Raw genomic sequence first — 18,242 nt, forward strand, 5'->3', positions numbered from 1 at the left:
AAATATGATTCATACGCGACCCGCGCTGCTGCTGCTACTTCCGCTTGTCTTCTTCTTCTTCTTTGGTGTTTATTGGAGGTTGGTGGTGTATTACCGCCACCTACCGGAAGGAGCAGTAGGTCGAAGGTGAACTGCTACAGGTGTTAAATCCACCTTTTCCTCGTGAAAACCACAAAACTGTAAGTAGGTTATTGGACACAAGATATTGTCTGATAATGATAGGTTATTCCTAATTGTTTTCTGACAGAATTATGTAGTATAAAGTATTAGAACAGCACTTTTAGCATGGCTGTGTAGCCAGCTAACATAACTGTGCAGTGCACCTGTCATGTTAAAAAACAACATGGCCGTGATGTCCCCAGAGTCACATGTGGAGAAGAAGTCCTCAAAAGCTTAACTCAAGTAAAAGTAAAGATACCATGGTCTAAAGACACTCCTTGACAAATAAAAGTTCTTGATTAAAAATATGACTTAAAGGTCCCATATTATGCTCATTTTCAGGTTCATACTTGTATTTTGTGTTTCTACTAGAACATGTTTACATGCTGTAATGTTCAAAAAACGTTTATTTTCCTCATCCTGTCAACCTGAATATGCCTGTACTTACCCCATGGATGTATTAAAAGAAATGGATACAGTGTTGGAGGCGGGGCCCCGGTCATTCCTATGAGAGTTGCTCATTGGCGCATGAAGCCTAAATGGTTCGACTTCCGTCTGGAAAAGTACCCGGATCTTGGCGGATCCTGAGCAACTAGGACATGCGCTGTAGCGTCCGCTCAGTCACATGACTCGGTCACTGGGTCCCAACGTCACGCCTTCGTCACGGCTTGGCGCTCCAGCCTCGGTTTGGGTCTCACTCACATGAACGGAGGAAGGGAAATAACTCTGGATTCAGCTATTAGTGCATTTTACAACTTTAAAAACTTAATTTTTTAAATAAGGGCCATTAGAGTGTTCGTACTGGGAAGTTGATTCACCTAAAAAAAAATTATCCGCTGAGTAACTGACGTCTCTTTCCCAATATAAGTCTATGGGAAAAAGTCTTTTGGGGCCCAACGGCATCACGTGAAGGACATGGAAGTTGCAGTACCGCCGTTTAGCCGCTACGAAAGTCCGGATCGTTGACCGGCGAACTTCTCGGGGGCTTGTATTTACCCCCTGTCTGAAATGCTCTGTTTTAGCGCATTTTGACGGAATTGCAACAGAATTGCGTTGCTAGGCAACAGCTTGGGTCCATGTGTATTTCCTGTCAGCTGATGATATTCACATACACTGCAACCAGGAATAAACTGGGACACATTTAGAATGTTTACGTTTAAAACTGTGTCAAAGGTCTAAATATTGTATATTTGTGACATCACGAATGGACAGAAATCCTGACAGCTTGTTTCAAATACAGAGTTTCTGAATACGGGTTGTGTGTATTTCCTTGTGGATGGATGTTTCGATACATTCACAGTATTTATATAGGACTTGAGCCTGCTTTATAATAAAGAAACATGGAAATCTCACTTTTTTATAATATAGGACCTTTAAGTAAAAGTAGAAATACCATGGTCTAAAGACACTCCATTACAAGTAAAAGTTCTGAATTCAAAATGTTACTTCAGTAAAAGTACTACTACTATCAGAAAAATGTAGTAGTAAAATACCTACTTAAAGTATCAAAAGTACAGTATAGTATAGTAAAAGTAGTAGCCAGTAGTATTATGCAGATTGGCTCCTTTCAAATTGTTATGTTATTATTGAATATTAGTAGCCTATATTAATGTTGTACTTGTCATTGTGGAGCAAATTTTAGATACTTTATACTATTGGATAGATTAGAGGTATTGTACTGCAAATGTGGTGGAATAGAGGTGTTAGCTAGAATAGAAAATACTCAAGTAAAGTACAACTATGTCAAAATTGTATTTAAGTACAGTACTTGAGTGAATGTCTCTCCAGCAGTCCACAAGAGATGACCTCGACTAGTGTCACTCTTGAGTGACTTCTGTTGTTATGTTCAGGTATAAGTAGAGATGTGTGTGTATACCATACAGGACAGCCCTGGACAACACGTGTCATGTTGGGAGAAAGCCCAGCGGAGGAGGAGGAGTTAAAAGCAGCTTATTTTCACCTATCACATTAATCTGTTTATATCGTATATGGAATTGTAAGGATAGCATCTTTTCTTTTTTGCTGCAGATTTGCAGGCATTTACAGTGAAAACAGTAAGGTTACAAAGAAACAACCAAGGAATGTGAGATAGTTAATCCAATTCAACCAAAACAAAAGCTCATAATGTCACCATGCTGTCATGCCATGCCATGACGAGAAGGTGTGTATTGGTGTGTACCTTTAGTACTGTTCTTAAGTACAATTATGAGGTACTAAGTTGTACTTTACTTGAACATTTACATTTTATGTTACTTTATTCTTTTACTCAACTCCATTTTGAAAGCAAATATTGTACTTTTTAGTCCACTACATTTATTTGGCATCTTTAGTTACTTTGCAAATTCAGATTATTAATAGAAAGTCAGAAAAATAAATTAACTAATGACAACATTATGATGTATTATCACAGGTTAAGTTACCCAGCAGTATATAAAGTACTTAAACTTAGCTCCACCTTTACCAGCTGCAAGTGATGAACACATGCATCACTAATTATAATTCAATATATATTATATATTATGCTGAAATGGGCCATTCTGCATAATGAGTACTTTTATTTTTGATGCCTTGAGTCTATTTAGATGCTAATACCTTTGTACTTTTACTTAAGTAAGACTTTGAATGCATGACTTTTACTTGTAACAAAGTATTTTTACACTGTAGTGTTGCTTCTTTAACTTAAGTAAAAGGTCATAAAGATTTTTTTTTTTTGGAGAAGCGCTCTAAATATGTTGCTTTATGCACAGGGGGTCTATGCCCTTGTTCTATGATCTCCACCTGAACAATCCATTTGTTTATCTAATAACTGGATTTTGGGCCATGCAAAAGGAAAAAAAAGGAAAAGAAAGTGCAGAATTTCATACTTTCCAACACATACAGTGTTGGAAAGTACATTTTTCTTTGCTTATCTGACTTCGTGCACTTGAATGTTTATTGTCAAAATCAGGTTTTGTTGTCTTTCATATTTGACACTGTGTCTACCGTACACACTGTCAAGATAACACAGTTTACATAATTCATTGTGGGTGTATTGGTGTTTTTTTTGTGCAGCCAATCTTGATAAATGTTTTATGTGCTCCCCCTCAGTGGAAATGATTTATAGACTTCAGAAAATAAGACAACCATATCTGTCTAAAGCTTTTATAGATACTCATTATCCTCCTCTTTCTTTTCTCTAATAGTTGTATTGTATAGTTAATCTACCTGTCATATCTCACCTTGCCTTCCTTTCTCATCTTCTTCTTTGCCCTGCTTTCCTTCAACCCCGACCCACCACCGGCTACCTCTCTATGACAGGAATGTTCTATATGGAGCAGCGTGTCTCAGCAGGTTGGCGTAGCTTGTACTGAAATACAGTACATGTTTGAGTTAAATTAATTAGCATCCATCATCGCAGCAATGTAGGGCAGTGAAACATCTGGGACGGCTGCTGGAAGTTTATCAAGTTCATTCATGCAAGATAACTTATTTAGTTCATTCATAAGTATCACTTTGACTCATGAATAAGTGTGTTTTTATTCATGGCCTGATAGCTCAACTTGTGCTGATGCCGTATGGTCCAAAACACAGTGAAATTTCCAGTGGTATTTGGTTTGTTGCCTTTTCATCTGATAAATTCAACATAAAAAATCTCTTTTGACAGACCACAGACCTTGTTGTGAAAACTGTCAACTGTCCTTAAATGCTGAACTATCATGATGATCATTTTAATGTTGCTAATTTTTTCAAATGTCATTTTGTGATGCTTAGACTGCAGCAATTTTACCATCACTGAGCTCCTTTCTATTTGGATGAATTACAGTCAGTATTTTTATACCTGAACAAATAGATAGTCAGACAGCAATCTGGCAGTGGTGGAAGAAGTATTAAGACCTTTTACTTAAGTAAAAGTAGCAATACTACAGTGTAAAAATACTTTGTTACTAGTAAAAGCCCTGCGGTCAAGTAAAAGTACAAAATTAGCATTAAAATATACTTAAAGCGTCAAAAGTAAAAGTACTCATTATGCAGAATGGCCCTTTTCATAATAATATATAATATTGAATTATAATTAGTGATGCACATGTAATGTGTATGCATCACTTCAATGTTGCAGCTGTTAACGTGGAGATCATTTTACAAAGTAAAAGTACTTTATATACTGCTGGGTAACCTAACCTGTGATAATACATCATAATGTAGTAGGGATGCACCGATCCGACTTTTTCAGTCCTGATACCGCTAGCAATACCTGGGCTTTGGGTATCCGCTGATACCGAGTACCGATCCAATACCAGTGTTTAATTTATAAGCTGTATGTCACACCGTGTGGAAGTGACTGGGTTCATTCTTTTATGTGTAAGGCAACATCAAGCTTGACTTCAACATTGCTTTTCCTAACTTTGTAAAACAAAATGTAACTAATAAATACATAGATGATTACTGAATTGTTATTTATTATTAAAATAATAAATTGTACACCAACAACTTGGTAAAAAAAAAAAAAAAAAAATGAACAGGAATTATAATTCAAGTGTGAATCTTTTAATGCAGTAACAAATTGGTCAAAACTTAAACAGGAATTAAAATTCCAATATATGATGTCTATAGTATATAAACATCGGCCCCATTGTCACCGATATCTGATCCAGCTATTTGAGTCAATATCGGCCCGATGCGATCCGGTATTGGTATCGGTGCATCCCTAATTAATAATCTGAATACGCAAAGTAACTAGTAATTAAAGCTGTCAAATAAATAGTGGACTAAACAGTAAAATATTTGCTTTCAAAATGGAGTGGAGTAAAAGTATAAAGTAACATAAAATGTAAATGCTCAAGTAAGTACCTCATAATTGTATTTAAGTACAGTACTTGAGTAAATGTACTTAGTTCCATTCCACCACTGCACTCTGGGAATAATATATTGTGGTGGAGAGACATTTACTTGGTACACCCTGAACCTTGACCAGATCTCTTCTCCCCAAGACCTGGAGGGTCAAACAGGCCTCAACAGGTAGACTCATCCTCAAGGTTAAATAACAGGTCTGTGCTCTTGACCTACAAAACATAAAATCCAATGTTTGCTGGCAAACTTGAGGAATTCCTCAGTCTGTCGACAGCTTTGTAAGGACCTTAAGTACTTTCTAGTTAATCAAAGCTTACAGCGTTGCTGTAGTTACAAAAAGTATGAACTGAGGGAGAGATTTCGAAGAGAACATGTTAAAAGCATTACCTCATGTGTTGTCGAGGAATGTGCTTCTGAGGTGAAAAATCTTTCGCCTCGAGCCACGTTATACAGCATTGAGTGAAAAGGAGGAATGGGGAGGAGGGAATGTACGACTCAGACCTCAAGCCTATTAATCAAAGTCTTATTTGTCTTAAGTGCATGCAGCTATTTAACCTGTCTGATCATTTCCACAACAGAAGTTTTCATTTAATTTGCTTTCAGTGCATAATTTATCTCCTTTTCTCTTTCGCTCTCACATGCAAAATAACAGTAACACACACACACACACACACACACACACACACACACACACACACACACACACACACACACACACACACACACACTTGCACAGGTAGTACAAACACCTGCCTGTGGAACTCACTGTCTTCTTGCTGAGGTAATGTAGGAGGGGGAAGCATTCCTCAACCCTTTCTTTTTTTTCTCCTCCCCTCACAGCGTTTCATACCTTTTCGGAGGCACTCTTTCTGTATTATCGGCATCATGCAGCGTATAAGCAACACTACGGTGCCTCAGCTGGATACTTGTGTTACCATCAGACTGCTGCGTTGGATGACACAACTTCTGCACAAAAACGTCTGGTATGTTGAAATAACTATTCTGTGTTTCTTTATAAAGCAGCCTATTGTTCCTAAAATGTTTTTTGTTTTTTTTAAAAGAAACAGGTCACAGTTAGAGATTAGTGATCATATAAAATATTGTGTAAATTATCCAGCGCCTCTTAAATCAAACGTTTGAACAGTTTTGGTTACAGACTCTCTCACCGACCTGCCACACACATATTTTGAGTGTAATTCATTTGACAAAACGCACAATAAACAAAGTTAAAGATGAATTTGACTGATAGAATTTATTTTGTTTTCTCAAATGTTCTAGAGATATTGCAGTGATATTCGATATCGTGAATTCTATTGGCCACGATAATCGTGTATTGAAAATCTGATGTGACAGCCCAGGTTTTACTGTAATATAATTTTAACCCAATTTTAAGACCCACCACTATGTGTTTGAAAGACAAAGAAAAAATGACAGGCAAGGAAAGGGTGTGTTGGCCGCAGCCGAAAATATCCACCAGGAAAAAACAATGTGTTTGAGCAAAATGCATTTGTCAAAAAAAAGTAAGACCTGCTGTGTTTTTTTTTGTGAAAACAAACTTTGTTGACTTTAGCATGGGCCTGTCACAGGGCTGGCCGATATGATCAAAATCTTCTTAACTGATACATAGATCATTTCATATCTCAATAACAATATATATCATATCATGATGTAGCATGTTTTCTGGTAATTTGATAAATAGTCTATTTGAAATATCACCGAATCACTGATTTAGAAGACATAATTGTGTATCACGATATAGATATATGATTTCATCACGATATGATTCCATTGAAAGACGATAACTTATCGTATTGAATTATCGCCCAGCCCTACTATCGGGCCACGTCTTACTGAGTGGGAAATGATTGATTGGCCAGATAAACCAAGCAGCAGTTGCATCCCTCTTAAGTCTGTTTGCAAATCCAAACTTGAATCCAGACATATATGACACTGGATTATACATGCACATATTCTTCAGTGTGTGAACATGAATCAATTTGCCCAAAGTTACATTCTGTGTCTCTTTCTTTCTCTCCAGCTCAGGTATCAAAGGAATTTTCCGGGGCATTCAAATGTGGGCCAAAGTGTAAATATCATCCATTTTATCTCAGCAGCTGTATTTTAAATGACGGTTCATCACGCTCCGTTTGAATGAGCCGCCGTTGTACTTACTATAAAAGACTCAACAGATGAAGACTAGGTTCACTAGTGATGCATGGAGGTCCAGAAGCTGTTCAGCAGCAGCAGCAGCCTAACAGGCATATTCACCCCCTGGCTGTGGCTGCCCCTTTGGGTGACCTGAAAGTTCAAGATCCCCTCTTGACTGAACGCTCCAACAACAAACTGAGAACCATGTCTGAACCTGCTCCTCTTCTGCACTGTGCTCCGGGTCCCGTGGCCAGTCATGCTCAAAGATGGAAGGAGCCGAAGGTGGATATCAGTAATACGACTGACGTGAAGCAGAACGGACACTGTGAATGCAGTTCAGACGTGGATAAAAGTAGTTGCAACCATCCTCCAGCGTCTGCGAACGCATCAGAGGACTGTTCGTCGGATCTGCTAAGAATGGTAAAGCACAAGCCGAGTGCCATTGTGTTCTGTGACAACCAGGTGACCTCTGACGTTGGAGAGTCCTCTTCATCCTCCACTGAAGAGAGAGAGGATGACGATGACGAGGAGGATGATTTTCCCGAGGCGTCACAATATAAGGAATTCATGGTCAGTCGTCGCCGTAGAAACTTGAGCAGGAATAGGAAGTGCTCGAGGAAGAGACAGGATGCCCAGCCTAATGGCGCTGCTGCATCTGGCTGGCAAAAACCCACCAACAAGGGAAAACCTGAGTCCGCAGGTAGCCAGGAGGAAGAGGAAACGCTGCAGAAGAACAATGGAGAACAGGTAAGAAAAACAAGACAGGAGGCAAGTGATAACAAAGACAAAGAATTCTTATTCACTGTGTAGAATTGCCAGAGAAAAGAAATCAGTAGCTGCATGCTTGTGTTACATTCCACTGCAGATAGGCCTTTTTCACAGCAGACATGTTGACTTCTCATAGTAGGAAAAGTACATGTTCTACTAATAACATCTCAGGAAGCAATGAGCCAGCATGCACAACACCAGGACCATTCATTTTATTATTTTCACCTGTGCTTTTCCTACTATGACATGACAAACTGTCCAACTGTCTCAATAAAAAAAAAGCCTATTTTGTAACTGTGAAACCTTCTTCCACCACTAGAGGGCAGCAAATTGCTTCAAACTGTTCAGCATGAGCTTGTTTCCACTTAACTACTACTATTGTTGCTTGTTGTATTTTTTCCAGTGTGTTTTCCAGATATTTTGTATAGTATAAATATAAATTCTTGTGATTTTATAAATGTTTCAATATCAACTAGAAACGATGTATTGATTGCATCATTCACAATCTACACACTGTATACTGCACTTTATGTTGCAGTATAGCAGGGGTATTCAGATAAAATTCAAAGAGGTCCAGTAAGAGAAAATTTCCTCAAGCAAATCATAATGTCTAACTTGTGTTATGATTCAGTGCCATATATATTAAAATAGCCAGTAGTTGTATCAACGTCTGTATGTAGTCAAACTAAAATAAAGTACAATTCAATAATATTTCAACAATTCAATTCAATTCAAATTTTCAGTAGTTTATCGGTTATAGGTCAGGGTCTGGATAGGACGGATATACTTTATTTAATACTTTTATCAACACGGGAGTGGGCAAATATGCTGCTTTATGCAAATGTATGTATATACAGTATTTATTATTGGAAATCAATTAACAACACAAAACAATGACAAATGTTGTCCAGAAACCCTCACAGGTACTGCATTTAGCATAAAAAATATGCTCAGATCATAACATGGCAAACTGCAGCCCAACAGGCAACAACAGCTGTCAGTGTGTCAGTGTGCTGACTTGACTATGACTTGCCCCAAACTGCATGTGATTATCATAAAGTGGGTATGTCTGTAAAGAGACTTGTGGTTACCCATAGAACACATTTGTATTCACATATACAGTATATCCTCCTTCATCTATAACATTTGGAGATAAAGAGTTCATAATCGTTTGAATTCTTTGGATTATAAGTTTTTGAAGTAAAAGAGAAATCTGTGTTGAAAAGAGGAGGATCTGAGTAAAAAGGATTATTTTGGCAGGTATACCTTCAATCATAAATTCCTCTCATTTTTCCCCTTGCCCGGCCTGGCATCTCCACCTCCCAGCATGCACCGTACCAGCGGGCCATCCATGGTAGTAATAGTGTGAGCGTGCCCCTGACGGCGTTCTCACACCTGTCAGAGCAGCCCTCAGTCGCTGGCACGTTCCCACAACAGTCCTCTGGCACACTGCACGCTGTTCTCCCCTCTTGGACTGAAATGAAAGGATTTGTTCTCCCCGCGCTCCTTTTGTGATGTCGTTCTCAGAGTTTGACCAAGTAGCTTTTAAAGTCACTTATTGACAGGCTTATGCAGCGCTCATTTGAATACCTGTTAAGTCAAAGAGGCCCCATTGTGGCTCCGCATTCTTGGAATATCTTGGTTCGGGCTGTTTCGTCACACTCAACAATGTGGGTAACAATTTAGAGTAAAAAGTATTTAAACTGCATTTATAGTGAAATGAATCTTACAAGCTTGGTTGTAATACCGGTATCAAGATAGTTTTTCTGTCTTGTCCCAGTTTTGTAGGTGTTTTGAATCCTATCTCAGCCTTGGTCACTGGACACATTACTGTCTCAACCAATTCAGCTTTTTTAAGTTAAAAAATTTTACAGAATTTTTTTTCTCTTACTTGATTATACAAACTATGATCTGTTTTTATAAAAAAATATTACACGTCTTTGATGAATACTCGATTGTGAAGTAAGTAAGTTACCGTGTAATAAGCGGGATAATGTACAGCTAGCGGGTCATTGTCGTGAAATAAACCCTGACTGGGCCATGCGGCACCGTGACCCGCTAGCTGTACATTATCCTGCTTATCACACAGCTACTTACTTAAGAAAGCAATAATTTGACACAAAAACGGTCCGCCAGAATCCGAGATCAGAACTGCGTCCATAGCAACGGTCTGTTATACATAGCAACGGTCTGCTATAAAGAAATAACAGACCGTGGAATGCCGTAATTGACCAATCAGAATCGAGTATTCAACAAAGCTGTGTAATAATTCACAACAACGACCGGCTCGCTGTACATTATCCCTTACATAAAGGGGTGAATTGAGCATCGTAATATTTCATTCCCAGAAGAACATAACATGCAACCAGTCAGTCATTACTGTAATATCCAGTGGTATATTAAGCCTATGGATTTGGAAGATCATCAGAATTTGTTTGCAAGTGAAGCTACTGCTGCTCACATCTCCTCTACTATTATTTAGTTACAGCACCAACATGATATTGTTATTGATTCATGCACAAATACCTTTCAACTCATATCAGCAGTAAGCACACTTAGAGTACAGACGAAGGATAGCCTACACTTCGTCATTTATTCATAGACTTATGTGTCAGGATAATGGGTGTTTTAGCCTTTTCAAGACAGCTCAGACGAATAATGAAATGGTCTTGAGATATAGGGATGCATTAAGAGCTCTATCCTCTGTATACATACTACTTTGGTCAGAAGCCCATTAACATTTCATGAACTTTGAGAGCACTCTGCTGTGAAAAGTAAATGTGCGCACATGGGTGTCTATGCGCAAGCCACAGTGTGCATATGTGTTCATTTTACGCGCCACTCTGCTCATGTTTGCAGTCACTCATGCCGCTGAAAGGCCTACGCGCCCTGCGCTCTCCCCTCGCCCCGGCTCTGTCCCCCATAGTGAGGGTAAAAATAGCACCCTGCTGCACATAGACAGCCTTCTGTGCTCCTGTGTGTAGGAATCTGGAGATGTGGGGGCTGTAACACACAGGAAATGGCTTTACTGCCAAGGCCGTTACTGCAGATATTTTTTAAACTGGTCAACATGATGGGGTTGGGAGTGGGAGTGGACAGAAGGGTGTGTTTGTGTGCGTGAATGGGTGGGTGTGGGCCTGCGTGTATGCATGCATGTGTCTATGCACGTATGTGTTTGAGTGAGGGGGCTGTTTTTGGACTTCAAGCTCCTCAAAGGGGCCCTATGTGCTGCTATCAGCCTCTGGGACTCTGGGATTGGCAGCGGAGCCCAGAAACAAAGCAGTTTGTTCATTTCCTGGAAGGCCAGCGAACAAGTGTCTCAGTCAGAGTCCATGACCAATGGGTGGAGAGGGAAAGAGAGGGAAAGCGAGGGGTTTAGGTATGTGCATGAACTGAGCTGTAATGGAAGGGACAGATATTACAACACATTTACATAACGTGCGTTGACCACACTGCTGTTTTTATATAGTTCAAAGGCAGTTTATTTAGGTGTCTTTAATGTGTGGCTTCAGTGTTTCTCTTCTATCAAAAACCTCCTTGCTCTACAATAATCTCATTGAGAAAGGTGTCACCTCCCTCAGAGTGCAGGCCAGGGTACACTGTGTACCCCTGGTCGGGCTGACAAAGCACAATGTTCATCTACGAGGAGGCTGGAGGCAATGAAGGGTGGAGTAAGTGGATGAGGAAGAGGAGTGTGTGTTGGGTTAGCTTCAGCAGACGAGACCAGCATACATCAGTGTAACCCCAGAGTTTGTCCTTGTGCCATGCTAACGTGTGTGTTTGTGTCTTTTGACCTGTGTGTGTGTTCAGGCTGCTGCGTCCTGTGAATCCATGACCCTGCTGATGAATAAGTTGGATCACCTCAATGAGGGGATCCAGGAAGTCCAAAGCGCTGATTCCTCCCACTCAGACGTGGCCAATGCTGACGAGGAGCAGCAGAGCACCACGGTAAGTCAAGTACAGTTAAATCAAGTCATGTCTGATTTATTTATGTGATGCTTTGAACAGGCTTCGGATATGGAATCATGATTAAAACTAGAATGGCACTTGGAGAGCTCAGACCTCCGCCAAGGTGGGTGACTTTAAAAACAGATCACAGCTCCCAGCTGGCGGTACCGTGAGGTGGTCGGCTTATTATTAACACGGTGTGTTTCCGTGTAAGGTATCGGCGGTTGCCTCTCTCATTCAGCAGCCTTGTTATGTCTGTATAACGTTACACTACGCTGTCTCTCATCCCGTCATCTACCGCTTTTTTCTTTTTCGCCGCGGACAGCCAGCAGCTCGATGTCTCGCCTCGATTTTTAAAAAAATTCCTGAATCCGGATCAGGATCTGGATCGCCACCAAAATGTAATGGATTGTTCATTGCGCTACACTCCACCCCTCCAACAAATTTAATTCAAATCCATCTCAAACTTTTAGAGTAATCCTGCTAACAGACAGACAGACAGACAGACAGACAGACAGACAGACAGACAGACAGACAGACAGACAGACAGACAGACAAACCAACGAACCAACGCCGGTGAAAACAATACCTCCTTCCAAGGTCTTTGGCCTCGGCAGAGGTAACAACTGAACAATAGATAAAAAGCTGGTGGGCGGTGCTTGGTATTTCCTCAACTTATCTCAACATGGCGGCCGGGTCACAAACTTTCTCATTTTACAGCTAAACAGTACACTACAAGATGTTTTAGAAAACATTTGAGGCGAGAAATAGGCATTACAGTAACAGAATATCGATTCATATTTGATCAGCGCTGCCTAGTTTGACCGTTTGAGTTTGCGATTGATTGACAGCTGCTCAGAGACAGCAGGTTCCAGCTCGGCTCTGATTGGTTGTTTTTCTTCCGGTCTATGAAATCTTGCAGATGCCGTTAGGAGCACCGGAGGACACAGAGGAACATGATTTTTTTTTCAGATTACTGGTCTCATGCACTACCGTCAGGATATACTGACCGTTTTATAAAAAAAAACTTGTTTTAATCATATTTGCTCCAGTCTTGCCTACTGCTGCTTTAAGTATATAAATCACATAAAGGTTTGCATGAACTTTGAATTTCTGAAGGAATTATATAGTTTTGATTTGACTGCAGCGTAACCAAAATGCCATTACTTTCAGTAATATATCAATTTTTAGACAAAGTTCATTACTGTAGCAATACTTTACACCATACCATTCGTGGCCACACACACTCAAGTGTGAGGAATTTACCATTGAGTCATCACACAGTTTACCACACACGTTCGGCCTACTTAGTGGAATGGATTGCCAGTCTCTCCCTCTATTTAATATGGGGTAGATTCATTAAGAATAATAGTTTGGATGGGCTCCAAGCCTGTTGTTTTTCCGCCATTAAAGCCTTTCCTATATCACACGGCCTCCATCTGGAAAGAGCATCAATCCTCCAAGAACCCCAGATAGAACAAGCTGAGCCCACACCAGTTTGCTGTTATTTTAAAGGTTTATTTAACATCATTTCTGGAGGGAAATCGTAGCTAGCTCCTGTGCTGGGCTCGTCGGCTCTGCGCTCCTCTCACATTACATTCCTGCTGCCTCATTACGCTTACCAAGTGTAAATCTGGTAACCTCAAACAGCTCTTAAACCAACAGCACAGGACTTTAGGAATTCTTATAAAAAGGCTGCATTTAATCGAGCTAATCTTAATCAAACTGTCTGGCAAGCCAGTAAAGCAGTAAAACGGACATTTTTAGCTTTGTGTGTCACATTATCTGTCAGGTATTTTTATGTAACACTAAAGTATTTGCAGTGGGGGTAGATTTTTTTGCAGTGATACATTATGATAAAAATACACGATACAACACAATATGATGGTCAATAAAATGAAAAATCAATAAGAGTGTTCAGTTCAGCTCCCTGCCTTATAGTGGAAGAGGAGCTGAGAGACCATTTATCACAAACATGTCAACTATTTATAGGGTGATAAAGATTAAATGACCTCAGCCCAGAACGGCAATGCACCTTTTTTTTTTTTGGCAATAAAAGTTATTCAGGGCAGAGAGATAAGGAATTATGATTCATTTGAATAGAAATAATAAAGATAAATTCAGTAGTTAAAGGGATAATTCAGATGTTTTTAAGTGGGGTTGTATGAGGTACTTATCCATACTCGGTGTATTACCTACAGTAGGCGACAGTCGGTATGCCCCCAGTTTGGAGAAGCAGACAGGAGTTACCACACGGAAGCAAAGTAATGTACTGCCCTGGACGGGGCCGGCAGCAAAACGTATTTTAGCCACCTAAAAGAAAGGCTCACCAAAAACAATCTATTTAAGTGTACGCTATATTTAGAAAATGTTCTCCGGTTTTCCTTTCCGATGAAACAGCTACACAGTCTATATTTCCGATGGAGAACTGAAGCCGTTATCTATGCTTTCGCCAAAGCAACCAGACTCCATTGAAAAAAACAGTAATTTAACCTCGCACAACACGGAAATTACTGGTCTACCGCTGCCCTGATCGGTTAGGTTGTTTATATTATTGTGGGGACTTTGGTTAGTTCGGATTCACCGAAATCACACAATAGCACAAACAAACTAACCGATCGAGGCAGCACTAGACCAGCAACTCCCGTGTTCTGCAAAGTAATATTGAAGGTTTTTTCAATGGAGTCTGGTGGCTTTGGCGAGCATACTGTAGATGATACAATGGCTTCAGTTCCCTGACAGAAAGGGCTGTCGGACAGCAAGGTTAAATATTCTATAGAAATTCTATCGAAAATATTCTAAATATAGCATACACTTGGCGTGTCAGGGCCTTTCGACTTGTATTCTGACTGATGGATTTTCTTATGTGGGAATTTTCTCCATTAAATTCCTGTTGGTTAAATGAGAGAGCGGAACAGATAAAAAAGCCCATCTAACGAACCACTTAAATTAAGAGTTACAAATGTGGAAATAGAGTCACGCCAAAATTAGAAATTCAGATGAGAAATTGACTGACTTTCAGTTTGAACTGTGTGTTTTGGGGACACAGTGTGCCTGATGTTGTTATCTAACTGTGACCGCATAGTTAGAAAATTAGCAACGGCATCATGTCATCTCTATGATGGAAATGCTCCACAGGGTCAGAAAGGGAATTTTCTACACAGACAAGCATTGTACGTTGCAATGAAGGGAAAATGTGTCTCTCTGCACATGCATTTGAAGATTGGATTCTTGCACGCTGTTTACGGAAATTTATGCCATTCCTCCTTCACTTTCAGTTACACACGCTCACATTTTCACACACGTCCATGTTATCGACTCAGTGCTGGAACGGGAGGGGAGAGCGGGAAGCACAGCGGCGGCGGGTCTTCCCACTGAAGTGGTACAGTAGTTGAGTCATGAGGTCAAGCACGGATGGACTTTCCAGTGTTGTCACTGAGCGGAGATACAGAGGGGACAAGGATGGGCTGGATAAGGTGGGGATTTTTCAGAATGAGAGAAGGGCAGACACGTCATCAGCAGTGTCTTATATCTTCAAACACTCCCCACCAGCACCAGCTTCACTAAATACTCCACCGAAATCAAACAAAGATACAGAGTGTTGCTGAAGAGGCAGGTGACATGAAGACAGGGACCGGGGTAAGAGACTGGAGGACACATAGGTGTCATAGAGACTGATATTAAAGGTGCTACAGTATGTCTTGCATTTATTTTGAGACATTACTGCAATAAATATGAACAAACAGGACAATAAATGACAGGAATGGATAGCAGTTTAAACTGTATGTCAGTTGTCTTGACAGCATTATGATGAAACAGAAGAAGAGTTTCTTATAATGACATACAGTGGACAAATTCAAAATGTATATTCTGTTTGGGGAGGAGAAAGAGAGGGGAAACAATAACTAATGGGCTTTACACAATATGTTGTCACCTTGAGAAACACTAGCTGTAAGAATACAGTTTACATGAGGATCATTTTACCCGTGTTCAACAACTGTTTAACAACAGTTGATGATTTTAAACTGAGGTAAAAATGCTGGATGTGTTTATTTCTGTGGGTATTTGACCTTGTGACTGTGTTTAGCCTTATTCATGACATTAGTTTTGTAGTTGACAAAAACAACCTCTCCCCAGAGTCCACTCAGCAGCTTTTTCTGGATCTTTTGATTATATGACATGATCTTCCTACGCAGTTGGAGTTTCCCAGGAGATGTTCAAACTTCCTTTTATTCTGGGAACTTTTAAGGATTTCTTGTAATGCCTTAAAGGTTACAGGATGGGCCTTTTGATGTGATTGTATTTGTCAACTACTGTTTCCAAGCTCAAGACTGAACTTTCAGTCTCAAATTTGAAGCTAACATGGACGAGGAGTCCTTTAAAGGACCAGTGTGTAACAATTAGGGGTATCTATGGCAGAAATGGAATATAATATTAATAACATTTTTGCCTTTTCAAGTTTTCACGTGGGCCACCGTAGTTCTCCAACACGGTTGGCACACGTGAGAAGTTTTAGTTGGCGGCAATCTTCAACCTCACCACTTGATGCCCCCAGATCCTACACACTGCAACCCTAACTGCTCATTAAAAATTGAAATTTTCACTGAATTTTGACCACTGGGCAACATCACCTGCCGAGGAAGATCGTGTAATATGATCGAGAGCTCCAGAAAAGGTTGTTTTTGTCAACTTCTAAGGTCAATAAGGAACATTCAATCTCAGTTATCATTATAGCGTCTTGTGTTGGGTTAAAGGAGCACCTTTTTCTGTGCCCTCTATCTGACTTCTTCTTCTTTGTCCTCCTAGGATGCTCCGACTGCGGGCAGGACGGCGAGCCGAGCGCTGAGTCACGATCAGGGAACCTCCAGAGCTCCAGACAGGCCTGAGCCACTGACCAGGCGGCGCTCGCGACCTTTGACCCGCAGCAGACCGCTGACCCGCTCGTCCCTCTCGTCCCCTACACATCTCCACGCTCGACGGGCCAGGGTGAGCGAGACTGTACTTCTGTGGGTGTGTCTGGGAGTGTTTGGGAGTTACACTAAAAATGTTGGGTCAGTCTGCCAAAACTCTGAACTTCATGGCAACAACTTGTTTAGTTATATGTCTGGAGGGACTTTGTGGTCAAAAATGAGTAACTATAATGAGTGTTTGTGTATGCTACTTCCTGCTTACTACTCACTACACATTATAGATTGCAAGCTCTTTGGAAAGATACAGAAAAACATCCATTTGCCAAAACTAACCCAACCTGAAATGTGCCCTGAATACTTTATTTAATCACAAATGCAACTAGGCTACAGTCTACTGCAGCTTCTCCTATGTGAAAACCACTTTGGCCCAGTTTTTCCTCAGCTGATTATTACGTCAGGTTACCACTCACAAGCAGATTTGACGTCTGCGATTTACCCTCAATTTGATCAGCTTACAGACTGAAACCTGCTCTTAACTCGTGCTTTAGAAACAGCGTGGACGCTCTAACACTTTGCAGCTGACCGTGCAGACAAGAGCTTCAGAGACTCGTCTGATTGATATAAGTTGATCAGTCAACCATCGGAGGAAAGGTCTTGATGTCTACTAAACTCAATTTGTCACATCTTTTGAGTGAAGGCCTATTTTGTTGCTGTATATTGTGGACAGTGACTTGTTGGTTTTTGGGACAAACTGATCTTTGCACTGCTGTGTTATATTCTTTGTCTTCCACTGGGAATTTCTACCCAAAGCTCTTTACAGGAAAATCAGTGTTTTTTCTCACTTTCTCTTTTGACTATTTCTTGTAAAGTCTCAATTTCCCCCCGTCCCGTTTCTTCTCGCTCCTCCCTTTCTCTGGGCTTCCGTCCAGTCTGCAAGTGCCCCTGCTGTTGTGTAAATAAGGTGAAATAGAAGGATGAGACAGCTCTTGCAGTATGCAAGGTCAGCTTTTTCAGTGAGTCAGCACTGCGGCAACAACAAGAACTACCGAAAATACACGACTGCTCAGCAGGTGCAACTGTCAGACAGATGAGGGGAGGTAAAGAGCAAAAAAATTAAGAAATAATTTAATTGATATTGATATTTTATAATTGTTAATAACAAAAACATTAAGCTAGAAAGTTTATTCTTGACAATGGAAATAGTAGTTTGTCAAACAATGCCAATTCAAGGTCCAATTACTAGCTTTTCCTGCAGCTTTCAACCACATCACCTGGTTTTCATCAGTGGATTGAGTTTGCTCAGTTGTCATGGATCTGTTGGCATGCACAGTCAGTTGCTTTTAGATCTTTTAAAGGACCAGTGTGTAACATTTAGGGGGCTCTATTGGCAGAAATTGAATACAATATTAATAAGTATGTTTTCTTTAGTGTATAATCACCTGATAATAAGAATTGTTGTTTTTTCGATACATTAGAATGAGC

At 40.2% G+C, this 18,242-nt stretch overlaps 1 protein-coding gene across 2 annotated transcripts in view; it reads left to right on the forward strand.

Moving 5' to 3' along the window:
- Positions 1-14: 14 nt before the first annotated feature.
- The window catches only part of LOC141753178 (stAR-related lipid transfer protein 13-like), a 70,955-nt gene continuing 52,727 nt past the window's right edge, over positions 15-18,242 (forward strand). The window contains exons 1-5 of one of the 2 annotated variants that reach the window (XM_074611585.1): positions 15-140; positions 5,827-5,969; positions 7,025-7,881; positions 11,713-11,850; positions 16,657-16,836. In XM_074611585.1, the coding sequence (XP_074467686.1) occupies positions 7,198-7,881; positions 11,713-11,850; positions 16,657-16,836 (1,002 nt within the window). In that variant the 5' untranslated portion in view covers positions 15-140; positions 5,827-5,969; positions 7,025-7,197. Of the gene's footprint in view, positions 141-5,826; positions 5,970-7,024; positions 7,882-11,712; positions 11,851-15,387; positions 15,490-16,656; positions 16,837-18,242 lie in introns of those variants that run through there. The other variant, XM_074611587.1, reaches the window with a different exon arrangement.

The sequence above is a fragment of the Sebastes fasciatus genome, chromosome 16 (assembly GCF_043250625.1).
Source record: "Sebastes fasciatus isolate fSebFas1 chromosome 16, fSebFas1.pri, whole genome shotgun sequence".
Lineage (NCBI taxonomy): Eukaryota > Metazoa > Chordata > Actinopteri > Perciformes > Sebastidae > Sebastes > Sebastes fasciatus.